At 42.7% G+C, this 25,749-nt stretch overlaps 1 protein-coding gene and 1 pseudogene across 1 annotated transcript in view; one reads left to right on the top strand and one right to left on the bottom strand.

Annotated features, from left to right (window-relative positions):
- The first annotated feature begins 5,426 nt into the window (after positions 1-5,426).
- The window catches only part of LRP6 (LDL receptor related protein 6), a 153,625-nt gene continuing 133,302 nt past the window's right edge, over positions 5,427-25,749 (top strand). The window contains exon 1 of the mRNA XM_050748223.1: positions 5,427-5,551. Coding sequence (XP_050604180.1) covers positions 5,497-5,551 — 55 coding nt within the window. The 5' untranslated portion in view covers positions 5,427-5,496. The remainder of the gene's footprint in view (positions 5,552-25,749) is intronic.
- Positions 22,492-25,263, bottom strand: LOC126930330 (ubiquitin-conjugating enzyme E2 variant 1-like; annotated as a pseudogene).

The raw sequence follows: 25,749 nt of genomic DNA, 5'->3' as shown, positions 1-25,749 counted from the left end.
AGTAGAGACACGGTTTCACCATGTTGCCCAGGCTGGCCTCAAACTCCTAGGCTCAAGTGATTTGCCTGCCTTGGCTTCCTAAAGTGTTGGGATTACAGGCGTGAGCCACTGCACCTGGTCTCTGGTCTCTCTCTCTCTAACTTCTCTGTCTGTTTGTTCCTAGATATTGTATATCATATGGTTCTGCCCTAGCTCACTTTTCTAATTACACTAACTGCTTTCCTTAGGTAAGTTCATGGTTTCAACTAGGACCTCAACCTTCAGCTCACCAGTAGCCCCCAAAGATGAGTTCACCTGGATTATAAAAGGAGCTCCCTTCTTTAAGATGTTTTACTGCATCTTCCAGAAAAGTGTGGTAATAACTAGTCAATAACAATTCAATATTCTTGAATATGACCCTTAACTGTGTAATATATAGGCTTCATCATCATCGGTGATGGTTGTGTTTTCCATTCTTCTCCTGGGTCCTAACTTCTATATAAAAACTGTCTACTGTATATTTCCACCTGGATGTTTTATAGACACCTCCAATACAAAAGAGGCATTGTTAAACTTATTACCCACTCCCTCTTGAAATACTTCTTAGGGGCCGGGCGCGGTGGCTCAAGCCTGTAATCCCAGCACTTTGGGAGGCCGAGACGGGCGGATCACGAGTTCAGGAGATCGAGACCATCCTGGCTAACACGGTGAAACCCTGTCTCTACTAAAATACAAAAAAAATTAGCCGGGAGAGGTGGCGGGCGCCTGTAGTCCCAGCTACTCGGGAGGCTGAGGCAGGAGAATGGCGTGAACCCGGGAGGCGGGGCTTGCAGTGAGCTGAGATCCGGCCACTGCACTCCAGGCTGGGGGACAGAGCCAGACTCCGTCTCAAAAAAAAAAAAAAAAAAAAAAAAAAACTTCTTAGGTATTTCTTTTTCTTTTTCTTTTTGAGACGGAGTCTCGCTCTGTCGCCCAGGCTGGAGTGCAGTGGCACAATCTCGGCTCACTGCAGGCTCCGCCTCCCGGGTTCATGCCATTCTTTTGCCTCAGCCTCCTGAGTAGCTGGGACTACAGGCACCCGCCACCACGCCTGGCTAATTTTTTGTATTTTTAGTAGAGACGAGGTTTCACTGTGTTAGCCAGGATAGTCTACGATCTCCTGACCTCGTGATCCACCTGCCTCAGCCTCCCAAAGTGTTGGGATTACAGGCATGAGCCACCGTGCCCGGCCAGGTATTTCTTTTCTTCATAAAAGAGACTCCCATTACTCTCTTTTTCTCTCTCAATTTACATCTGTTTTAATCTCGTGTTCTTTAAATCCATGATCTCTTTTCACTCCTCAGTGCTGCTGTCCTGATCACGCCTTTCATAGACCTCTGTACAATGTGCAAAATTATTCAATGTCCACATTGTTAATATGCTAAAATCCAAACTTCTTAGTATGGCTTGAAAGTTTTTTTTATAAATCAATAGCTATTTAATGGTCCTGCCTCAATTCCTGACATTCTCTAAAAGCATTCCATGTGTCAGCTATATGAATCTACTTTCAAATCCCCGACATACCAAGTTCTCTAATGATTCAGCGTCTTTAAACCTACTATTGTGATTGAAATTTTTTTTCAGTCTTGTTGGCCTGGCAAAGTCTGATTTGTATTCCTCACCTCAGCGCTAGGGTTATTTTCCCTTATTTTGTTTTGTTTTGTTTTGTTTTGTTAAGACAGAGTTTCACTCTGTTGCCCCGTCTGGAGTGCAGTGGCGCAATCGCGGCTCACTGCAACCTTCGCCTCCTGGGTTCAAGTGATGTTTGTGCCTTAGCCTCCTGAGTAGCTGGGATTAAAGTTGTGAGCCACTGCTCCTGGCCCTATTTTCCCTTCTTTGAATTGTCTAGGCAGAAAAGCATCTCTACACTTAGCAATGTTTGTCTCTCTCTCTCTCTTTTTTTTTTTTAGTTGGAGACAGGGTCTCACTGTATTGCCCAGGCTGCAGTGCAGTGGCATGATCACAGCTCACTGCAGCGTTGGCCTCCTGGGCTGAAGTGATCCTCCAACCTTAGCCTCCGGAATAGCTAGGACTCCAGGTACACACTACCACGTCCAAATAATTTTTGTATTTTTTGTAGAGATGGGGTTTTGCCATGTTGCCCAGGCTTGTCTCAAACTCCCAGGCTCAAGTGATCTGCCCACTTTGACCTCCCAAAGTGCTGGGGTTACAGGTGTATGCCACTGCGCCCTGCAAATTTTAATATTTTAATTACTCACTTTATTAGTGTTTCCAAACTAGGCTGTAAGCTTCTTGAGGGTAGGGACTATAATTACTCTCATCTTTATATCCCCAACACTTAACATAGTGATTGGTATCTGATCAGCACTTAAAAGAATGAGAAACAAATTAGTTATGTAATAATAATGGCATTCTCTCTAGGGCTTAAGCTTAAGCTATAGATTTTCACTTAAGTATATTTTGTAAGTCTGTAGTAAATATATAGTACATTAAACAAAATTGAAGAACAGAAAAGCAAACTACATCTCATATTATTTTACCATCCTAATGCCTATTTTGGTGCACTTACTTTTGGTCTTTGCTCAAATATGTGCTATACATATGTGTGTGTGCATTTATGTTTGTATATTATATATATTTTTATTTTACATAGCTATAATAAAATGTACATGCATTTTCACTTTTTAAAAGCTTAACTTGACCGGGCGTGGTGGCTCATGCCTGTAATCCCAAGACTTTGGGAGGCTGAGGTGAGCAGATCACTTGAGGTTGGTAGTTCAAGACCAGCCTGACCAACATGGAGAGACTCTGTCTCTACTAAAAATACAAAATTAGCTGGGTGTAGTGGTGCACGCCTTTAATCCCAGCTACTTTGGGAGGCTGAGGCAGGAGAATCACTTGAACTCAGGAGGGGGAGGTTGTGGCGAGCCAGGATAGTGCCATTGCACTCTAGCCTGGGCGACGAGAGCAAAACTCTCTCTCAAAAAGCAGCAACAGCAGCAACAAAAAACCTTAACTCACTATAAACATTCAACACTCTTGCATAATCCTCCAAATTATTATTTTTCAGCAGCGTATAATATCTCATTGCCCTACTTAGGTTGATAGTCTACGGAGATTTAGGTTGTACCGCATTTTCTATTATAAATAGGGACAGATCCAGACTTTGCGGGACTTGAAGCTTATACAATTTTGTATAATACAATTATACAGAAAAAGAATTCAAAATTATCTTTGTTTTGCAAATAGAACCATGTGAACATATCATAAGGGTCCCTTCCCAGACATTGGAAGGGGCCTGTTAAAGTGAGGGGTCCTGAAGGTTAACTTTCTTTCCTTTTTATCTCCTGAGACGGAATCTTGCTCTGTTGCCCAGGCTGGAGTGCGATGACGTTATATCGGCTCACTGCAACCTCCGCATCCTGGGTTCAAGCGATTCTCCTGCCTCAGTCTCCGGAATAGCTGGGATTACAGGCATGTGCCACCATGCCTGGCTAAGTTTTTTGTATTTTTAGTAGAGACGGGGGTTTCACCATGTTGGACCAGGCTTGTCTTGAACTCCTGACCTTGTGATCTGCCCGCCTCGGCCTCCGAAAGTGCTGGGTTTACAGGTGTGAGCCACCTGTGCCCTGCCCAGTTTTCTGCTTTGAGGAAGCCAGAATATAAAACTCACTTGGTTCTTAGAAGCAGGTTTTTGTTTTTTCTTTTTTTTTGAGACGGAGTCTCGAAGTCTCGCTCTGTCACCCAAGCTGGAGTACAGTGGTGAGATCTCGGCTCACTGCAAGCTCCGCTTCCCAGGTTCACGCCATTCTCCTGCCTCAGCCTCTTGAGTAGCTGGGACTACAGGGAGAAGCAGGTTCTTAAATCAACGGTGCATAGAGTTTCTCAGGTGAATTTGGGAGAAAGTGATTTGGCTACAGCACCTTTGGTTCAGCGCGCATTTCTTGGAGGTGCCTTAGTGGCTGAAGTCAGAGACCTGGATTGGGCTGAGGTACTGCTATTCACTACTTGAGTGGCACCGGGTAAGTCATTAACTTCTCAGGTTCTCATTTTGCTCCTTTGTGCAATAAAGAATAAGTAACAAAACCTGCCTTTCCCCAGGGTAGTTTTGACTGTCAAATATGATAACGTGTGTTCAAGCACTAGTGAAGTCCAATGTCACTGAGATACTTGTAACATTGTGGTAGCAGCTCCACTTTCTTGCCCATCTACCTCCAGGTAAGGGCGTGTGACAGCTGGGCAGGATGCATCTGATGGCTCCATTAGGGGTTAACTCTTGGAGCGCGTCTGCCCAGACTGAAGTCTGGCAGGTGATTTCAGGGGGCGTCTGGGCCATTACTCCTGAATGCCCAGTGCACTGGGAGTAGCAGAGGCTGTGTACAGTCTGAGATTCTGGGGGAATCTTTTCCTTCTCAAGCTGAGAATTGATAATTAAAGCATGCCAAACATTCGTTATTATATGCAACTTGTAAAATCCTAAATAGTCTTGTCCAATTGTCCCTTTGCTCTTAGATTTTGACGCATTTATCTTGGAATTTTATCTGCCAGTTTAGAAATCTTTAGCTGTTTGGGCTTAATTCTGGGGGTAGTTTGTATTTCTGGGAAGACGGGAGAAAAATAACAATCTCAGTTTTGAATTGGCGTTTTAATATCCTTCACCAGATCCACGTTGAAAGCCAGTGTAACCAGCGTTCAAAAATTCCGTCCCTCCCAAAAAAAGGATGCTGCAACCGATTTCCAACCCCGAAGACGGAGCTGATCACCCCGCAACCGGATCCGCCGTGGCTCCCCGCGCGTTCACCGCGGCTGGGTAGTCCCAGGTGGCTGGGGGCGCGAGCCCGGAACCCCACCTGGCCCCGCCGGCGGCGGCCGCACAAAGAGCGGGGCAGACGGCTGCCCGGCCGAGCCGCAGAAAGTAGTCCCGACCACGCCGGCTCCAATGTTGTTCGACGTCGCCTCACGCCCTCCGCGGGGAGGGCCGAAGCGGCCGGTCCGGGAAAGAATCCCGCAGGAATGCGCCACCGAGAGGAGGACTTCCCTCTCAGTTCACCTCAGCTACCCCGGAGCCTCTCCCGGGGTCTCAGGCAGAGGCCGTGCGTGCGGCTGCCGACTCCTTTCCCTGGCCGTGAGGGAGGCAGCCCCGGGGGAGGGGGCTCGTTGCGCGCAAGGACACGGTCGCGGCGATCCTAGGAGGCGGTGCCGACTGTATCCCTGCGCCGCTGCGCGAGGCAGAGGCTGAATGAGGAGCTGCGCGGGGGAAGCGGGGCGCCGGGGGAGGAGGTGGCGGGATGGAAGCAGACGCTGGCGTCGCGCGAGCCCGGGGCCGAGCGGCGCGGTAGAGAGGGCGGCGGCGGCGGCGCGCGCGGAACCTTGACGTGCCCCTTTCTTTCTTCTTTCGCTGGGAAGCTGGGAAGCATGAGCGTGCAGCCCTGCCGCTGCGGCGGCCGCCCCGGCTCCTCGCCTCCCTCTCTTCTGGCCACCCCTCGCCGGTGAGAGAAGAGAACGCGAGAAGGGAAGATGGGGGCCGTCCTGAGGAGCCTCCTGGCCTGCAGCTTCTGTGTGCTCCTGAGAGGTGGGAAGAGTGGGGGCATTGGAAAGTTGGTGGGGTTCGAGGGGAGGTGGCCTTGTTTTCTGTGTCTAGGGGGAGGAGAGGGACGGAGGGAGGGAGAAGGGGAGAGGAGCGGGGAGAGGCCTGGTCGTGGGGAGGGGGAGAGAAAGGGGCCCGGGAGCAGGGGCTGCGCGCACCGCCCGGCCACAATGCGGACCTGGCCTGGCTTCCCGGACCTTTCCCGGACACATCGGAGCCTCGATCCCGGCGGCTGATCTTAGGGAACCTTTGGCACCCCATTCTGTCGGGATGACTGAGTGTCTGTGTGCCTCTCTCTGCCTGGGGTCTTCCAGGGAAGAGGGTCTTTGTACGTATTTTGGTTTTTAAAATGTTTGAGCCCGAGATGCTTTAAGGTCGACCTTATCCATCGAAGCCCCCCCACCCACTCGCCACCCCGTTTCGGTGTTTCTTAGTTGAACTTTTAAAGCCCTCTTACTATTTTTTCCAGGCCTTGTTACAGGTAATAATTGGCTTCCGTTTGGGATATAATGATCCTGGGTGAGAGCGCAGTTGGAAAGTGACTCCGGGGTTATAGGTCGAGCGTTTCAGCATTGGGGACATTCTGAGCTTCAGTCCATAATAAAACAAAACATTGCCCTTGTAACCTCTGGTATTCACGGCTTGCCCCTATTTTCGGAGTGTGCAAGTGTACAGTTGGCATTACTAGGGAAATTCATCCTCGTGTGAAGAGGAGCCGGTCCTGGGACCAAAATGATAATTTGCTCTGCTCCCCTGGGGACTGCTTGGCACTTCGGTAAATTGCATAGGCTGTTCTAGATAATTTGCTCTGGGAATCGCTTGAATTCGAGTGTACTATGATGTTTTGAATTGCACTGCAGAGCTGACACATGCTCTGTGACTTTTGTGACAGTTCACAAAGATTTTTGACTGGCCCTTCGGCCGCTCTTCCCAAACTACTCAGTGTTGAACTTGAGATGGCTGTGGAGCATTTTTACCAGCAGAGGAATTTAAGTACTGCTTTTGGATACGGTGGCTTGTAGTTTTGGTTAGTTAAAATTCTCACTGGCGTTCATGGTAAGTTCTTTTCAGGCGTGGGACCTCTGGTCGCTGGAGATTTTTAGGTGTTAACAAGCTAAACTTTTGTTAAGTCCTCCAAACTAATTAAGTTTACAGAACACTAGTAGTAACTAATAGTCTATGACAGGTGTATATTTTTATGTGTATTGTGGATATGTATTTTGGATAAGAATGACTTTTTTTTGGAGGAGGAGAAATACTTTCTTCAGTTACTCTATAGTAATGCAGCATTGTGTTTGCATGTTGTATTACTTACACTTGATACTCTAAGCATATTACAAAGTTTTCCCACATGTAAACCCCAGAAAAGGTAGTGCTCATTAGAAATTTGTGGCAGAAAATTTAATGAAGTGTTATGTACTGGAGAGGTTTAATATACTTATTTTATTATGGTGTACTGTATTGAAAGGGGTTTTGCTATAGCTATTAGAAACAAGTGTATTTGACATAAGAATATGTATTTAAGACATAAGGTTAATAGGATTGACAAATATGAGAACCATCTGATTGGTTAGAGTCGTGGGGAAACTTACAACTTGGGATGTTTCTGGTTGTCCAGTTATATTTCTTGGAGGAGAAATGTGTGATGTAAATGCCGTTTGTTTATTTTAACGCTAGCTTTGAGACCAGAGCTGGGTTTGTTCATTATTCGAATTTAGATAGGTTGCACTTGTTTATGTAACAAGACCTGAAAGAGGCAATAGTTTAAATTGTCTTGTTTCCACTAGCAAAGTTTTCAGAAGTGGAGCTCTCGTTTTAAATGTGGCAAAATATGGTGTAAGGTGGTCTTCTAATATGTAACAGTACTGTACTTAGCTGTGAGTACATATTATTTGAAGTAAAACTGCCTTTTGATGTAAAATATTTTTGTTCATAATTGAGAATTCATTCTTTGAGAATGTCATCCTCTGTTACAGTAAAGATATGTAGTCAACCATGGGCTCTAATGAGAAAAATCTGATTTGTTGCGTTTAGATCATTTTTTTCCCTACAAAGAATTGGAGGTTTAACATTGACTGGGTGTGATGGGGTATTGTGAGGGTTTGGGAGACCTTCTGTCCTGCGTCCCTGTTGAATCAATAGCAGAAAGCCAGGGAATACTCTCAGTGCTGTGTCCCTATCTGTATCATCACATGACAAGGTATAAAGGAAAGACTGGGGAATTTCAATACTAAAACCTTGGATTTAAAGCCCAAGCGTCACAACTTCATAACTTTGTGGTTCTGGTCTTGTTCACTTCTCTAGGTCTCAGTTTCTTTACTGGTAAAATGTGGATAATGATACCTGACTAGTTTGCAGGGTTATTGGGTGTTTTAAATGAAATAATTATAAAGTGCCTTGTTAATGTTACTTTTTGTTAAAATTTTTGCTTGTTCAGGGACATACCCTCAAATGCTTTCAGGATTTGAGATTTAGTTTGTATAACGTTCACAATTTTTTCTTTTCTTTTTTTTTTTTTTTAAAGAGACATAGTCTTGCTTCATTACCCAGTCTGGGGTGCAGTGGTGTGATCACAGCTCATTGCAGTCTCAAAGTCTTGGGCTTAAGTGATCCTCCTGCTTCATCCTCCCAAAGCTCTGAACTATAGGCACGTGCCACTATGCCCCAAATTTTTGGTAGATATGGGGTGGGTGTGGGGGAGTCTTGATATGTTGCCCAGGCTGGCCTCCAACTCCTGGCCTCAAGTGATCCTCTCAAAGTGCTGGGATTACAGGTGTGAGCCATCATGCTTGGCCAGGTTCACGAATTGCTTTTTTTTTTTTTGAGGTAGGGTCTTGCTCTGTTGCCTAGGCTGGAGTGCAGTGGCATGATCACTGCTCACTGCAGCCTGGACCTCCTGTGCTCATGTGATCCTCCCACCTCAACCTCCCAAGTAGCTGGGACCACAGTTGTGTGACATAACACTTGGCTAACTTCTAAATTTTTATAGAGCCAGGGTCTTGCTATGTTGCCCAGGATGGTCTTAAACTCCTGGGCTCAAGTGATCCTCCCACCTCTGCCTCTCGAAGTTCTGGGATTACAGGTGCAGATTCACACATTCTTTATTTATTTTTTTGAGATGGAGTCTTGCTCTGTTGGCCAGGGTGGAGTGCAGTGGCATGATCTAGGCTCACTGCAAGCTCCACCTCCCGGGTTCACACCATTCTCCTGCCTCAGCCTCCTGAGTAGCTGGGACTGCAGGCATCTGCCACCACCCCTGGCTAATTTTTTTGTATTTTTTAGTAGAGATGGGGTTTCACTGTGTTAGCCAGGATAGTCTCGATCTGACCTGGTGATCCACCTGCCTCGGCCTCCCAAAGTGCTGGGATTACAGGCGTGAGCCACTGTGCCGGGCCAGATTCACACGTTCTTAAAAGTGAAAGGGATCTTGGTCATTTGAGCCTCACCACTTTATTTGTAAGTGGGGAAACTCAGATTCAGAGATACTGTAATTTAATAAAGGTAGGTTAATTAAAGATGGGGCAGGGATTTATTATTCATTCTTTAGCAAATATGTATGGAATATCTCCTATATATCAGCCTCTGGTACTGATGGTGAGCAAAACAAACGTGTTCCCTAATCTAATGGGCCTCACGGTTTAGGTTGCCATCCTTACCATTCTCTTAGTTCCATTCAGGTACTGATTAGAAAAAATAATATCTGATTTTCTACAGGAAGTATTTTTGATAAGAATATAGGTTTTGGAATACCATCGGTGTGTGTAATCTGTGAAATACTATTTCTTAGCTTTTTTTTTTTTTTTTTTAAAGACGGAGTCTCGTCGCTCAGGCTGAAGTGCAGTGTGCATGATCTCGGCTCACTGCAGTCTCCGCCTCTTGGGTTCAAGTGAGTCTCCTGTCTCAGCCTCCTGAGTAGCTGAGACTACAAGTGCCTGCCACCATGCCTGACTAATTTTTGTATTTTTTTCTTTTTTTGAGACGATGTCTTACCCTGTCACCCAGGCTGGAGTGCAGTGGCATGATGTCAGCTCACTGCAACCTCTGTCTCCTGGGTTCAAACAGTTCTCCTGTTTCAGCCTCCCGAGTAGCTGGGACCACAGGTGCACACCACCATGCCTGGATAATTTTTATATTTTTAGTAGAGATGGGGTTTCACCATATTGGTCAGGCTGGTCTTGAACTCCTGACCTCAAGTTATCCACCCACCTTGATCTCCCAAAGTGCTGGGATTACAAGTGTGAGCCACTGCGCCCGGCCTAATTTTTGTATTTTTAGTAGAGACGGGGTTTCACCTATTGGTTAGGTTGGTTTCGAACTCCTGACCTCAGATGATCCACCCACCTCTGCCTCCCAAAGTGTTGGGATTGCAGGCGTGAGCCACCGTGCCTGGCCTTCTTAGCTTTTTTTGAGGAGGCTTGTTATATAAAAATTATTTGTTACTTTTTTTTGTTTTGGTGGGCTGGTGGTAAATATTGTTGGAACAAACCACTGATGTTTCGCATCTTGTATTTCTATAGAAGTGATCCTTTTCTTCCTTTAAAATCAGGTATTATAAAGTTTTGGGGAAGTAGAACAAATTTTGGAGTGGGAATCAGGAGAAATAAGTTATGGTTCTGAATTTGCTGTGTAACCTTGTGTAATCTCTGTATACTTTATTTGGAGATTAGAATTCGTGTTAACACATTAAGGGTTCTGAAAAGTCCTGAGGTAAAGAGAATGGTTTTAACTTTGTTTAACCTATTATTTTCCAAACTTGTCAAGTATTACGTTAATATTTGTTGACAATTTCATATAAATTAATTTGTTACTGTCATCCCTATTTACTTACCTGCTTCAGGTTTGCTCATTTGGCTAATTTGTCTGGTTATTAAGTTTTAAGGTTTTAGCTTGTTATCAGAAGGGCTAATAGTGATTTCCTATGGTTCAGTTTTTAAGAGATTTTTTTCCTTTGCTTTAATTGGAAGTTTTTCTATTTGCTGTACTCAACTACTGTGTCCTTCTATATGCTTTGGCTGTCAGAAAAGACTGTTTAAATATCAAAGGGGATTCTGGGAAGGGATATATTAATGGAAATATTTTATGAGACCGTATATTTTTTGTTTAAATATTTTGAGCATACTGGAAAAACAATGTTTAGTGCTATTTAGGCCACGTGTAACTACTCTGAGAAAGATCATTTTCATTATAGAAATTCTATTGAAAGTTTATACTTAGAGAAGACTATATAGAAGGTACTATAGTTGAAATACATGACTTGTTGTTAAACAGAAGTTAAACTCTCCTGCCACTCTGTGTTCCTTTGGACAAGTTATTTCCTTTCCTGTTAGGTGGGGTTATAACTTACAAGGCTTCGTGAGAACTGATGAAATGTTTGTGAAGGGGTAGTACAGCGCACAGTCAATAGTAGACATTGAATAAATGGTTGCTTTTATTAAGATGGCCAAATTAAAAGAAACATTATGCTCTGGAAAGACTGGTAAAACATTTTAAGTGTCTGCTGTGTCCCGGGCACTGTTTTTGGCAGTTGATAGTTTTAGGCCAGTGGTTTTGGAATTTTTTTGATTCTTCTGCAACTGAAATAAAAGCTCCATGAAATACTTTTACTTATGACAGTTTCTGTTTTGATATAAAGCGGAATGACAATTACTTACTAAATTTATTTTCTAAAGGATTGCCGCCTTAACTATTTTAGGTGATGATTATTGTAAATAAGCTAGAGAATAGACAGTTCAAATGATTGTGATACTTATTAAAGAGTTAAGTATGGGCAAAATAATTTTATCAAGACATCTAATTGAGAAATTGCATTTTTGTTCACAACAATTACTCGGTGGATTTTTTTCTGTGGAGTGGCTGGATACTATACTGAGTTTCTGCATTGCATGTTTTCGCTTTGGATAAGGGTGTTTATCTTCTGTAAAGTAAGTGTCACTTCAGTGAATAAAACACTTTTATATGAATAATTTTGAAATTTAGTCAAATATACATAAGAACAGGTTGTTTGCTCTTAAAATTATTTGTCTTAAAATACAGTTTGTCAGTACATTAATACAAGGAAACAAGGTTATTTGGTATTATTCATATATGCTTTTGTTTCTCAAGCTGTTCGTGTTATTTGTGGCAGTGAGTATTCTCACTAAAGGTTCAAGCTGTTTGGGTGTGATGCTAGAAAATATTAAAATGTGCTTGGACTCTGGTGAAGATTATTGATTCTTTGATACTGTGATCCTTTTAGCAGTATCATAACTTGTAGTTTCTGTAATATCTTGCTTGGAAGGGCCACGTATAAGTGGTTAAATATTTTGGAACTAATTTCAGGAGGAGATTGGGGATACAAAATGAAATTATATTTTCAGGCAAAAAACTACATTAAGTTATCTAAGTTATTAACACCAGGCCTAAAGTTATTGATGAGACTCAATAACATGCCAAGCAGTAGTCTTTTTTTTTTTTTTTTTTAATAGATGGAGTCTCGCTCTGTCACCCAGGCTGGACTGCTGTGGCATGATCTTAGCTCATTGCGACCTCTGCCTCCTGGGTTCAAGTGATTGCCTCAGCCTCCCAAGTAACTGGGATTACAAGCGCCCACTATCATGCCTACCTAATTTTTGTGTTTTTAATAGAGATGGGGTTTCACCATGTTGGCCAGGCTGGTCTCGAACTCCTGACCTCAGGGGATCCACTTGCTTTGGCCTTCCAAAGTGCTGGGATTACGGGCATGAGCCGCTGCACCCAGCTGTCGTCTTTTTTTTCCCCCAGGAAAATAGTCACCCAAATATTGGAAACCTACCTTTATCAAATTATATATGTTTGACTGGGAGGCTATTTTTCTCTAATGGTTTTAGTCATTGTTTTATCACTACTAGACCCAAACTATAAGTAAAGGATTACAGGGATAGGAGTCTCCCTCACTATTGACTAGCTTTATTGGTAGGTATAATTTAAGTACTATATATCCATATATCCAGCTTAAAGATACTATATTGTGCAAGTCTGAGAAAGGTGACAAGTGAACTTCATTACCTTGAATTCTTAGCTGTGCATTATATTGTCTTTATTTGTAACATTCTAGATCTATGCTAATGCAGAAATAGCTTTTGATGGAAAGTTTTTGAAGAAAAGATGTTTTTCCCCTTTATATGCGCCGTGTACCAGAGGTTTGCACATATTGAGCGCTGTAAATTTTACATTTAAAGTAATATAAAAAGATGTGAATTTTTATGACGTTTATTTGGAATGTCATTTTGTGTTTTGTCTCAGTCGTTCATTAGCTATAGTTAAGTTATAAATTTGTAACGATTACAAAGATTTCTTAGTCTGGGTCATGGTGGCTCAGTGTGAGCCCATCTCTTTGGGAGGCCAAGGCAAGAGGATCACTTGAGGTCAGGAATTCAAGACCAGCCTGGGAAACATAGCAAGACCTCCATCTCTATAAAAAAAATTAAAAAATTAGCTGGTCATGATGGCACATGCTTGTAGTTCCAGCTGCTTAGAAGGCTGAGGCAGGAGGATTGCTTGAGCCCAGGAATTCAAGGCTACGGTGAGCTGTGATCATGCCACTGCACTCCATATGACAGACAAAACCCTGTCTTTCAAAATAAATAAAGATTTCTTAGCACAGATTAGATATATTAAATAGACTACTAAAAAAAAAATCAACATGTCCTTGTCTGAGATTGAATTCAAGGTGTGGATTACATAATGTGTTTTCTGGTTTCAGGATATAATTATTGCATTAATATAATTAGTTTTTTTTTTTTTTTTTGAGACAGCGTCTCACTGTGTTTTCTAGGCTGGAGTGTGGTGTGATGCTATCACGGCTCACTGCAGACTGGACCTCCTGGGCTCAGGAGATCCTCCTGCCTCAGCCTCCCAAGTAGCTGGGACTACAGGCACGTGCTACCACACCCGGTTCATTTTTAATGGTTTTTTTTTTTTTTTTTTTTTTTTTTTTTTTGTAGAGACAGGGTCTTACTATGTTGCTCGGACTGGTCTTGAATTCCTGGGCTCACGCGATCCTCCCGCCTTGGTTTCCCAAAGTGCTGGAATTACAGGCATGAGCCACCATGCCTGGCCTCAAGTACTTTTTTCTTTCTTTTCTTTTCTTTTTTTTTTTTTTCCATTAAGCCCCTTCTATCAAGTACTTTTTTTTTTTTTTTTTTCTTGAGACGGAGTCTTGCTTTGGAGTGCAGTGGCGCGATCTGGGCTCACTGCAAGCTCCGACTCTCAGGTTCACGCGATTCTCCCACCTCAGCCTCCCGAGTAGCTGGGACTACAGGTGCCTGCCACCACCCCTGGCTAATTTTTTTTGTATTTTTTTAGTATAGATAGGGTTTCACCGTGTTTGCCAGGATGGTCTCGATCTCCTGACCTCGTGATCCACCTGCCTTGGCCTCGCAAAGTGCTGGGATTACAGGCGTGAGCCACCGCACCAGGCCTATCAAGTACTTTTTTAAACCAAGTTTTTTGGAGATATCATTCACATACAGTAAAAATTTCCATTGTACAATGTCTAATTCAGTGACTTTCAGTATAGTCACAGGGTTGTACAACACCACCACTGTCTCATTCCAGAATGCTTATCTCCCGCTCCCTGAAAATGCATACACTTCCCATTTCTCCCTTCCCTCAGCCTATGGTAACCATGAATTTACTTGCTGTCTCTATGAATTTGCCTACTCTGAATATTTCATATAAATGGAATAAAATATGTGGCCTTTTGTGTCTAACTTCTATCACTCAGCACATTTTCAGGGTTCATTCATGTTGCATGTGTCAGTACTTCATTCCTTTTAATGGCTGAGTAATATTCCATTGTATGGATATATTAAATACTTTCAAATGAGTGTAGATTTGATTATTGGAGTCTTTACCTTGAGAAATTATTTCTGAATCTCAGCTTTTGAAGTTACTAAAATATATGTTAAAAAATATGTTTTTTTTGAAACAGAGTCTTGCTTCATCACCCAAGCAGGAGTGCAGTGGCACAGTCTCCGCTCACTGCAAACTCCACTTCCTGGGTTCAAGTGATTCTCATGCCTCAGCCTCCTGAGTAGCTGGGACTACAGGTGTGTGCCACCATGCTGGCTAATTTTTGTATTTTTAGTAGAGACGGGATTCGGCCATGTTGGTCAGGCTGGTCTCGAACTCCTGACCTCAAATGATCTGCCTGCCTCAGCCTTCCAAAGTGCTGGGATTACGGGCATGAGCCATCACTGTGGCCTATGTTTGTTTGTTTTAAGCTGGGGTCTCTGTCACCCAGGCTGGAGTGCAGTGGCACGATCATTGCTCACTGCAGCCTGGACCTTCCCAGGCTCAGGTGATCCTGTGCTCCCACCTAAGTTTTTGTATTGTTTGTAGAGATAGGGTTTCACCATGTTACTCAGGCTAGCCTTGAACTCCTGGGCTCAGTGATCCACCTGCCGCTGCCTCCCAAAGTGTTGGGATTACAGTCATGAGCCACCGTGCCTGGTCTAAAAAATACTTTAAGTTCCCGTTTTTCTGCTGGAGAAGCACTAAATAGTTCACCAGTATCTTGTGTTTCTGAATATCCCTGTTAGTTGTCCTGTCACAGTTAAATCTTTTTACTAAATTCATATCTAGAGTAAGAAAATAGAAGGAGTATTAGAAATGACCTGGGCCAACTCCTTTGTTTTATAAATCAGAAAGATGAATGACTAAGGCCAGAGTGTTTGTACTCTGGACAGTAATTTTACATGCAGGACTTTTTGTATGTACCTAACTTTACCTGGGCCTTATTGTGGTTTTGAAAGAGATACTGATGACTTTGATAAAGAGAAATACATATTAATGTAAACTTTGGCATTTGCCAATAGGTAGTTTGTGATAGTACTTACACTGTAAATAAAAACAAAGCTGAGGCCAAGGTGCAGTGACTCACACCTGTAATCGCAGCACTTTGGAAGGGTATGGCAGAGTATCGCTTGAGCTTAGGAGTTTGAGACCAGCCTGGACAACACAGTGAAACCTCATCTCTACAAAAAAATACAAAAAAATTAGCCAGGCCTGGTGGTGTCTATAATCCCAGCTACTTGAGAGGCCGAGGAGAAAGAATCGCTTGAACCCGGGAGGCGGAGGTTGCAGTGAGCCAAGATCGTGCCACTGCACTCCAGCCTGGGTGACAGAGTGAGACTCTGTCTCAAAAAAAAAAAAAAAAAAAAAAAAAAAAGTGACCAAACCCAAAAAGCAAAAACAAAGCTAGACTTAGGTAAGGGGAGACTTTATTTGAAAGGATTTTTGCAGTAGAAGCACGTGCTCACTACAGGATCTGCAACACATTTCAAAATCAAACCAAAAAAGGCTTTTCTTTCATAGAAAAGAGAAGTAAGCAGGGCTTGCAGGAACTTTGTGGGAGCGTGGGCCAAATAGGTAGGGGTGAGCAGATTGCATGACCAGGACTGTTTAACTGGAAAGCATTTTATTTATTTTTTCTGCAGTCAGCTGATGGTCAGAATGAGGGAAGAAGTTGTGCATTTACTTTCTTAAACTTAGGGCAAGCCAAAGTTTAGGAATTTGTGGGGAGAATGGAATCCTGACTAAAGTTTATTCAAGCCAAGTCAGTGAGTAAGTAATGGGCAATTGTGATGAGCACTGGTCAGTCCCCCTGTTGTTTAAAACAAAATCAGTCACTGTTGACAATGCAATAAGAGTCATTGAGAAGTTGATCTCATTAGATTTGACCTGATTATTTACATAGGTGTAGCAAGAATAGTAATCTGTCAAATAATAGGTCTTTTAATACTGCCTTGCTGAAAGTTTTTTTAAGAAATATGATTGGACTTTAAAATGCCTCTTGAGGCCGGGCGCGGTGGCTCAAGCCTGTAATCCCAGCACTTTGGGAGGCCGAGACGGGCGGATCACGAGGTCAGGAGATCGAGACCATCCTGGCTAACACGGTGAAACCCCATTTCTACTAAAAAATACAAAAAACTAGCTGGGCGAGGTGTCGGGCGCCTGTAGTCCCTGCTGCTTGGGAGGCTGAGGCAGGAGAATGGCGTAAACCCGGGAGGCAGAGCTTGCAGTGAGCTGAGATCCGGCCACTGCAGTCCAGCCTGGGCGACGGGTCTCAAAAAAAAAAAAAAAAAAAAATTGCCTCTTAAGACTATAAAGGTAAGTCAAGAACTGACCATCAGATTTCACTTGCAATATCTATAAATTTGGGTGAATTCCTTTCCTGAAGTTCCCAAAATATTCTAGGATTTTTGAGCCTGCCGGGAAGTGATCTTGCTTAATTCACCTGCAAGGCTGGTGAATTAAGCCAGTTACCAGGCCAGTTTTCCTAAGAGGACTGTAAGCATTGGTTCATAAAGTCAACTGTAACTTAAAAGTGTCTGGTCATACCTGATTAAATGAATATCTTCAAATGTGGCATTCCAAAGGCTTGGTTGCATAAGTAATGTTTCCAGCTAGGAGGCAGACTCATTGAACCTTTGCAAATAACTATATTGCCATGAAAATAAAAATACTCAATAAGAGTTTTTGAATTCTGGAGGAGTAAGGCGGGGGAAAAAGATAAATGTTTATTTCGGTTTACAAAAGCATAGTCTCCTTAAATTATTGTCGGTTATAGATAGCTTCAGAGAAAAGAGAAAGGGGTTCCTTATATCCAGAAAATAGGACACTAAGGCATCAGCAGTATTTCAAATGAAACCCCTAATCATCCTTCATCAATTTATTCAGTCCTATGTAATTAATTCTTGTTCTGCTGGATCTGTGTTAGCAGTCTCACGAACCCATTTGTTTCTCTACTAGCTGTTTGGAAATCCTGACTCAGTCCGCTGGTGTGGTCTCAGAGTTATTTAAGTGATGCCATCAGAATCCTGTGTTCAGGTTACCTGGCATAGTCGTTTTTCTTTTTCTTTATATATTTTTTTGAGACGGAGTCTCACTTTGTCACCCAGGCTGCAGTGCAGTGGCGCAATCTTGGGTCACTGAAGCCTTGACCTCCTGGACTCAAGCGATCCTCCCATCTCAGCCTCCCTCGTAGCTGCGACCACAGGTGCGTGCCACTACGCCCAGCTAATTTTTTTTTTTTTTTTTTTTTTTTGTAGAGAAGGGGTTTCGCCAAGTTGCCCAGGCTGGTCTGGAACTCTTGGGCTCCAGTGATATGCCCACGTCAGCCTCCCAAAGTGTTGCTATTAGAGGCTTGAGCAACCACACCTGGCCCATAGCCCTTTTTTATTGAAGACAAGTGCAGTCTGGCCTGTAGCTGATTTGTAAGTGCTTTCAGGGAAGCATCAGAGTAAAACAAAACTATCTGTAGATGATGAAAGACTTAAAACGGTGATGATTAACCTATTACTGATAATCTTTTTTTTTTTTTTTTTTTTTTTTTTTGAGACGGAGTCTTGCTCAGTCACCCAGGCTGGAGTGCGGTGGCGCGATCTTGGCTCACTGCAAGCTCCGCCTCCCGGGTTCTGGCCATTCTCCTGCCTCAGCCTCCCGAGTAGCTGGGACTACAGGCGCCCGCCACTACGCCCGGCTAGTTTTTTGTATTTTTAGTAGAGACGGGGTTTCACCGTGTTAGACAGGATGGTCTCGATCTCCCGACCTCGTGATCCGCCCGTCTCGGCCTCCCAAAGTGCTGGGATTACAGGCTTGAGCCACCGCGCCCGGCCTACTGATAATCTTAAAAGTGAAAGATCTTATGAAAATTTGTTAGAAAAGATAATGAAATTGACAAGGAAGTTTGATTTTTGTGGCACGCAAACTAAATCCAAAAATGTGTTAGACAAAAGCATATCTATAAGCATAATGATTAACCTTATTTTATTTTATTATTATATTTTCAGACAGAGTTTTGCTCTGTCGCCCAGGCTGGAGTTCAGTGGCGCAATTTCAGCTTGCTGCAGCCTCCGCCTTCTGGGTTCCAGTAATTCTCCTGCCTCAGCCTCCCAGGTAGCTGGGATTACAGGCACGTGCCACCACGCCCCGCTAAGTTTTGTATTTTTAGTAGAGCCAGGGTTTCGCCATGTTGGCCAGGCGGGGCTCAAACTCCTCATGTCAGGTGATCTGCCTGTGTCAGCCCCCTGAAGTGCTGGGATTAAGGTGTGAGCCACCGTGCCCAGCCGATTAACCTTATTTTAAAGAACAGTGGCTAGTACATGTCATTTATGTATATAGATGAATGTATTCATTGCAGAGAAAAAAATCTAAAGACATACAATCCTAAGATGTAATGGCCCACGAATATGTCAAGCATGTATAGAGTATATCAAGATTATCAAGGAAAAATATTTAGCAGTCTGGAGTAGGTCCTTAACTTCTATGTAATGTCATTCCATAAGTAAATGATGTGAATTCTTAACTGAGAACCATTAGCCAAACTAGAAGATATTATATTCAAATTAAAGAAGTCAAATTATGACCAAGTTAACACTGAGGAAAAAAAATCCCTGAAATTATGACTGATGACATTATACTGTTGTCTAATACCAGGCAAAACAGCACCAGAACTCTGATTAATGGACATGGACAATGAGGGCATTGATGAATTTCTAGGAGCTTTATACCTTCATAGAACTTCCAGAATATCCCTATTAATAACATTCTACCTATACAAATTTAACTTAGGAAGGGTAAGCCTCTCTTACTTTGACAGTGCTTTCCATATGACCTATAATGTTTGATCAAATAAACTATTATTTTTAATATCTCTCTTTTACAAGGTGAAGGAAATTTTGATTTTCTAGGGCCCCTCAGGGGAAATCTCAAAGAGATTGGTGCAAAAGGCGTCATTTAGGAGGTTTGAATATTTGATTAAATAGGATCATGGGCCACTGTGGAAAAAAAACACTTGGCTACATATTTAACCAAAAGTGACCGGGAAAAAAAAAAAAGATTTTAGTTCAGTGCAGTGGCCCATGCCTGTAATCTTAGTGCTTTGGGAGGGAGGCCAAGATGGAAGGATCACTTGAGGCCAGGAGTTTGAGACCAGCCTGGGCAACATGGTGGGATCCTGTCTCTACAAAAATTTAAAAATCAGCTGGGCGTAAGATTATAGGCTTGTAGTCCTAGCTACTCAGGAGGCCGAGGCAAGAGGATCGTTTGAGTCCGGGAGTTTGAGGCTGCAATGAGCTATGATTGCACCACGCAATGAACCATGATTGTGCCACCGTATTCCAGTCTGGACAACAGAGTGAGACCCTGTCTCTTAAAAAAAAAAATTGAAAAAAGTAAGCATAGGAAGTAATGTGATGGTAAAGAACCTTACCCCTTTCAAGGGTGTGAATATGGTTTTAAGTAATAAAGGACATGATAAAGTCAGCATTTAGGCACAGGAAATTCTGGTAAGACACAGAATCTTTGCCTTCTAGGGAGATTATTCAGAAGGCAAAGGAGAACCTTTAATAACCTCTTTATTAAAAGCAGACTAACAGGTGGGGCGCGGTGGCTCACACCTGTAATCCCAGCACTTTGGGAGGCAGAGGCGGGCTGATCATGAGGTCAGGAGATCGAGACCATCCTGGCTAACACGGTGAAACCCCGTCTCTACTAAAAAAATTAAAAAAAAAATTAGCCAGGTTTGCTGGCGGGCACCTGTAGTCCCAGCTACTCGGGAGGCTGAGGCAGGAGAATGGCATGAGCCCAGGAGGTGGAGCTTGCAGTGACCTGAGATCCCGCCACTGCACTCCAGCCTGAGTGACAGAGGGAGACTCCATGTCAAAAAAAAAAAAAAAAAAACAAAAAAAACCAAAAGACTAATAACTGAAGAAAATCAGTCATTTTAACAGAAAACTAAAATCTAGTTTTACATAACTATAATATTTGATAAGCACTTAAAAAAATCTTACCAATAAACCCATCAAATCTTAGCTGGCTTTGGCTGGGCATGGTGGCTCACGCCTGTAATCTCAGCACTTTGGAGGCGAGGTGGGTGAATCACTTGAGGTTGAATCACTTGAGGTCAGCAGTTCAAGACCAGCCTGGCTGACGTAGCAAAACCCCGTCTCTAGTAAAAATACAAAAAAATTAGCTGAGTGTGGTGGCGGGTGCCTGTAATCCCACCTCCTGGGGAGGCTGAGGCAGGAGAATCACTTGAATCTGGGAGGTGCAGGTTACGTTAAGCCCAGATTGTACCACTGCACTCCAGCCTGGGTGATAGAGTGAAACTCTGTCTCCAAAAATGAAGAAGAAAAAAAAATCAAGCCAGGTGCATTGGCTCACATCTGTTACCCCAGCACTTTGGATGGCCGAGTTGGGTGGATCATTTGAAGTTAGGAGTTCAAGACCAGCCTGGCCAACATGGTGAAACCTGCCTTTACTAAAAATACAAAAATTAGCCGGGTATGGTGATGAGTGCCTATAGTCTAAGCTACTTGGGAGGCTGAGGCAGGAGAATCGCTTGAACACAGGGGGCAGAGGTTGCAGTGAGCTGAGACTGCGCCATTGCACTCCAGCCTGGGTGACAGAGCAAGACTCCATCTCAAAAAAAAAAAAAAAAAAAAGTCTTAGCCGGCTTGGACTATGACAAATAAAATTTCTTTTACCGCTGGGTGCAGTGGCTCACACCTGTAATCCCAGCCCTTTGGGAAGCTGAGGTGGGCATATCACGAGGTCAGGAGATCAAGACAGTCCTGGCCAACATGGTGAAACCTTGTCTCTACTAAACATACAAAAATTAGCTGGGCATGGTGGTGCATGCCTGTATTCCCAGCTACTCGGGAAGCTGAGGCAGGAGAATCGCTTGAACCAGGGAGTCGGAGGTTGCAGTGAGCCGAGATTGCGCCGCTGCACTCCAGTCTGGGTGACAGAGTGAGACTTCGTCTCAAAACAAATAAAAATCCCAAAATATTAGTAAATATGTATATGATATTTCTGTGTGCAGTGAACTGTAGTAGGCATTGGTGGTAAAATTAGTTACAAGGTATGGTTCTTGTATACCTTGTATGGATCTAGGCTAGATGCTAGAGGTAGAAAGTATGCTTTAAAAAAAAAAAAGCTAATATCACGTACATGCTAAAGACTAAGGATTAAAAGAAGTAAAGCTGAGTCAATTAGAAAGGGTTACAGAGTAGGTAAGGTTTGACTGACTGGGAAGGACTTGCTTGCTGGGAGAAAAAGAGAAGAAGTATGGAGTGGGTGGGAAAATGAATACTCCATGATGATGGGTGTGATGTACTCCCAGTTTACATGTTTTGAAACCTGTGTGTATGATGCAGAGACTATAAAAGATAAATTTAGAGTCCTAGGTAGAAGTCATGGTGGAAGGCTGAGGTATTGAGGCTTTATGTAAGTTTAGGCAAGGGGAATCAGAATGGCTTTTGAGTTGGCTAAAGTAAAAGTATTAGAAGTAGAAAAGGAAAAGGGAAAATACTGAGATAACTTACTATTAGGATATTTTAGGCCTAAAGTCATGAAGGTCTAGAGTAGGATAGTGGTTCTAAAAATGGAGAAGAGGAGGCAAATTTTTTTAAAGACATGCTTGTACAAAAAGAGTCAACAAGACAGTCATTGGCGGACTGGTGAAAAAGGGGAGGGGCTCAAAGATGGCTCCAAACATGCCAGTAAGGTTAGAATTGTGTACCATTGACTAGTGAGGGATTTTGTTGTTTTTGGGGAAAGGTGATGAATTTAATTTAATGGGAGGTAGAGATGGCCAACAAAAAGTTAGAGGGACAGAACTGGAGATAATGTTTTGGAAATTAGCTGCATAGAATTGCTTGTTGACCAGGTGAACTTTAATTCTCTTTCTTTCTTTTTTTGTTATAGCACAACTTATATATTTCAGATGGACAATATTAGTTTTACAGTATCTTAAGATAAATTTCCTTTGAATGGGAGCTTCCTTTCCAGTACTTTGAAGTCTACAAGACGTAGCTAGAAAATTGGCTACTGTGGAAAATGAAGACTGCTTAAATTGAATGGGGCGGTGGGGGGAAGGGGAAGGGGAAGGACCTTTTCGATTAATTGCTGTAACACTGTCCTTCAGGTGGCTGAGGGAGTTTCATACTTTCTTTAGACACCATTACGCGCCAAAGGTCTTGCAGGACAACTTTGGTGCTATGAATTCTGCCATTTTGCTAGCACTAATGTGGCTCTTGGGTCTGCCACTCCATTAGAACTATTAACTCCGTTCATATTAATTTTTTGTTACAAATCTTGCAAAGGGGGATGCTTCTGGGTGGTCCACATTCTATTTTAAGGCTGTATATTGTTTTCATAAATTGTTCTTGCAGGCCCGATTATCATACCTGTCCATCTTGTAAGTGTCATGTCTTTATCATCGTCTAGACCTCAGCTAACTGTGCCATCTCCTACTCCTTTTTGGCCTTCTTTGAGTTCTTCAAAAAGTGGGAAATTGCAAGAGACTTTTACTCCTGAGCCAGTGGTGGCTGCCACCTTGTGTCGCTGTCGCTTGTGAACTTTAGTTTTCTATACTCTTTCATTTGGGAGCAACAGAGAGTCTTGGGATAACTATATATAGGAATTGGAAGGTTTGAAACAAGACGAACAAGAAAAATAGGTAGTATTGTATGAGGAGAACATTCTATATAGGTAGGGATATAGTCAACAGCATTGAATGCTCTAGAGATGTCAAGAATAAAGATTGAGAAAAGACCACTGGATTTGGTTACAAAGATTTAGAGAAAGTACTTGCAGTTGAGTGATGGGTAGGAAGTTAGATAAAAGAGTAATAGCTAATGAATGGTAGTATGAAGTGTATATACCAATGTTATAAGATTTTGCAGTTAGTAGAAGTATAATTATTATTCTGATGGTAACAAGGTTAGGGTTATTAAAACAAAAGTTTTCGATAGCAAGAAACCTAGCATAAACCACTGAAAATACAAGAAATACAGAACAATTGATAGAGCAGAGTTGTAGAGAGGCGGTAAGGAGGCTGAACCGAAAGTATTGCTTTAGCCTTAGGAGGAAGGCCATCTTGTCATTTGAGGCTGAGGACAAGGTTAGGGAAAATGGGTGGAGAGAAAATTTTGGGAGGTATAAATTAAGATGTTGGGGATGTATGACATTTACCTTATTTCCTGCTTCACTGAGATTGTTTTATGAGACGGTCTGAGAATGAAGGATTCAGGGCATGGAAATTAGTCTTTCAAAGTAGAAAAAGCTTAGAAAGGCTGGTAGGGAAAGTTTCCCAGGAGTTTAATAAAGAAAAACAAGGATTCCTGAGCACTGTGAGTGTTCCACTAAAGAGAAGTGATGGTGATTATTTGGGTTATCTGAATACTAGGCGGTCAGAAAGTAAGCTCTCCGGAATGGAAGATACTAGCACGTTCCAGGGAGCAAGTGTGTGGATCCAGTGTATCTCTTGGGTAGATAAAAACAATGTTACAAATCAAATTATACCTCTCAGATATCCCATTTAATATGTTGCTGAACAGATACTGGTGACAATGTAATAGAAAGTATTCAAGTATCAGAAGGGTGGCTGGACAGGATGAACCCTGGGATTTCCTTTCAATAGTGTGGTTTATGTGCAGCAGATTTATGTATAGTCCTTCACAAATCCTCAATTGTAACTAGTATTGCTAACTTAAAAAAGATTAACTTGCCTCCTTCACCCATTTTCAGGAGGGAGAGGAGACTCAGAACGCTTGTGAGGTCTTAAATTACTAGAAAGCGTCTTTGGATTTTGTAGACCAAAAATATTCAGTACACGTAGAAGTGTTAAAGTTTTGCTTGAAAGCAATGAAAGACATTTGGCTGCTACCTAATGTCCTATAGCTTTGCTGTAGTTTTCCAAGGATAGTGCCATAAAGAAGGTGCCCAGTAAATATTACATTATTATCTCTCTTGGATTTTAAATGTTAAGTGTTTCGTGGGTATTCCTTAGCCTTGTACGGCACTTAGCATTGTATCCTTCACTAGTAGGGACCTTTTTTCTGATGTTCATATTTGGCCCATAGTATGAGAGACTCAGTATAGTGGGCTCTGTGGGGACTGATAAGTCAGTGTGATGTGTGAAGGCCTGAAATGAATTAAAAGTGACTCTGTTAGGGAAATTTATGAATTTGCTAATAGCTGCAGCAGATACTCAGAATAAGCAGAAAGATTGGTTAGTCACTTTTTAAAAAAGCTGTCTGCCAGTTTGTTTTTGACTAAGAATGTTGGATTTAAGCTTAGTTAGGGAAGTTTATGTTGTACTTATAGTTGAAAATAGTATACATTCATAACTATTTGACAGACACAATCTATAAATTAGTGGAAACATCACTTTTTTCTTATACTTTTTTGACATTGGAGTAATTTCTTGAAAAAGGGGAAATGGTTACTTCTAAATGGTAGTTGGGCTTGGCTTCAGATGACACAGTTGTAGACCTTTAGTAAGTAATTGTGAAAGAAGGTCATTTAGATTATTGCATCATAACTCACTTTTTATTTTTTTTTAGACAGGGTCTCCCTCTGTCACCCAGGCTGGGGCACCACAGTGGTGTGATCATAGCTCACTGCAGCCTTGAACTCCTGGGCTCAAGTGATCCTCCCATTTTAGTCTCCCGAGTACCTGGGACTACAGGCGTGCACCATTATGCCTGACTAATTTTTTAAATTTATCTTTTTGTAGAGATGGGGTTTCCATGTGTTGCCTAGGCTGGTCTCAAACTCCTGGGCTTAACCAGTCCTCCTGCTTGAGCCTCCCAAAGTGTTGGAATTACAGGTGTGAGCCACCGCGCCTAGCTTGGTCTTACTTTTGCTGCCTCATTAATGTTCTGCATTCCAGCCTCTAGATGTGTGCTATCCAATACCGCCACTAGTCACACTTGTCTATATAAATTGGAATGAATTAAGATTATATAAAATTGGGGCCAGGTGCAGCGACTCATACCTGTAATCCCAGCACTTTGGGAGGCCAAGGTGAGTGGATCACTTGAGGCCAGGAGTTCAAGACCAGTCTGGCCAACATGGCGAAACCCCGCCTCTGGTAAAAATACAAAAAATTAGCTGGACCCGTAGTGGTGGGCACCTGTAATTCCAACTACTCGGGAGGCTGAGGCAGGAGAATTGCTTGAACCCGGGAGGTGGAGGCTGCAGTGAGCCAAGATCGTGCCATTTTACTCCAGCCTGGGCAACAAGAGTGAAACTCTGTCTCAAAAAAAAAAAAAAAAAAAAGGGTTATATAAAATTAAAAATTTAATTTCTTAGTCACACTAGCCACATTTTAAGTGCTCCATAGCTGCGTGTGACTGGTGGTACTGTGTTAT

This window comes from Macaca thibetana, chromosome 11 (assembly GCF_024542745.1).
Source record: "Macaca thibetana thibetana isolate TM-01 chromosome 11, ASM2454274v1, whole genome shotgun sequence".
NCBI classification, from domain to species: Eukaryota; Metazoa; Chordata; class Mammalia; order Primates; family Cercopithecidae; genus Macaca; species Macaca thibetana.
This window is presented reverse-complemented; position numbering and strand designations above follow the sequence as displayed.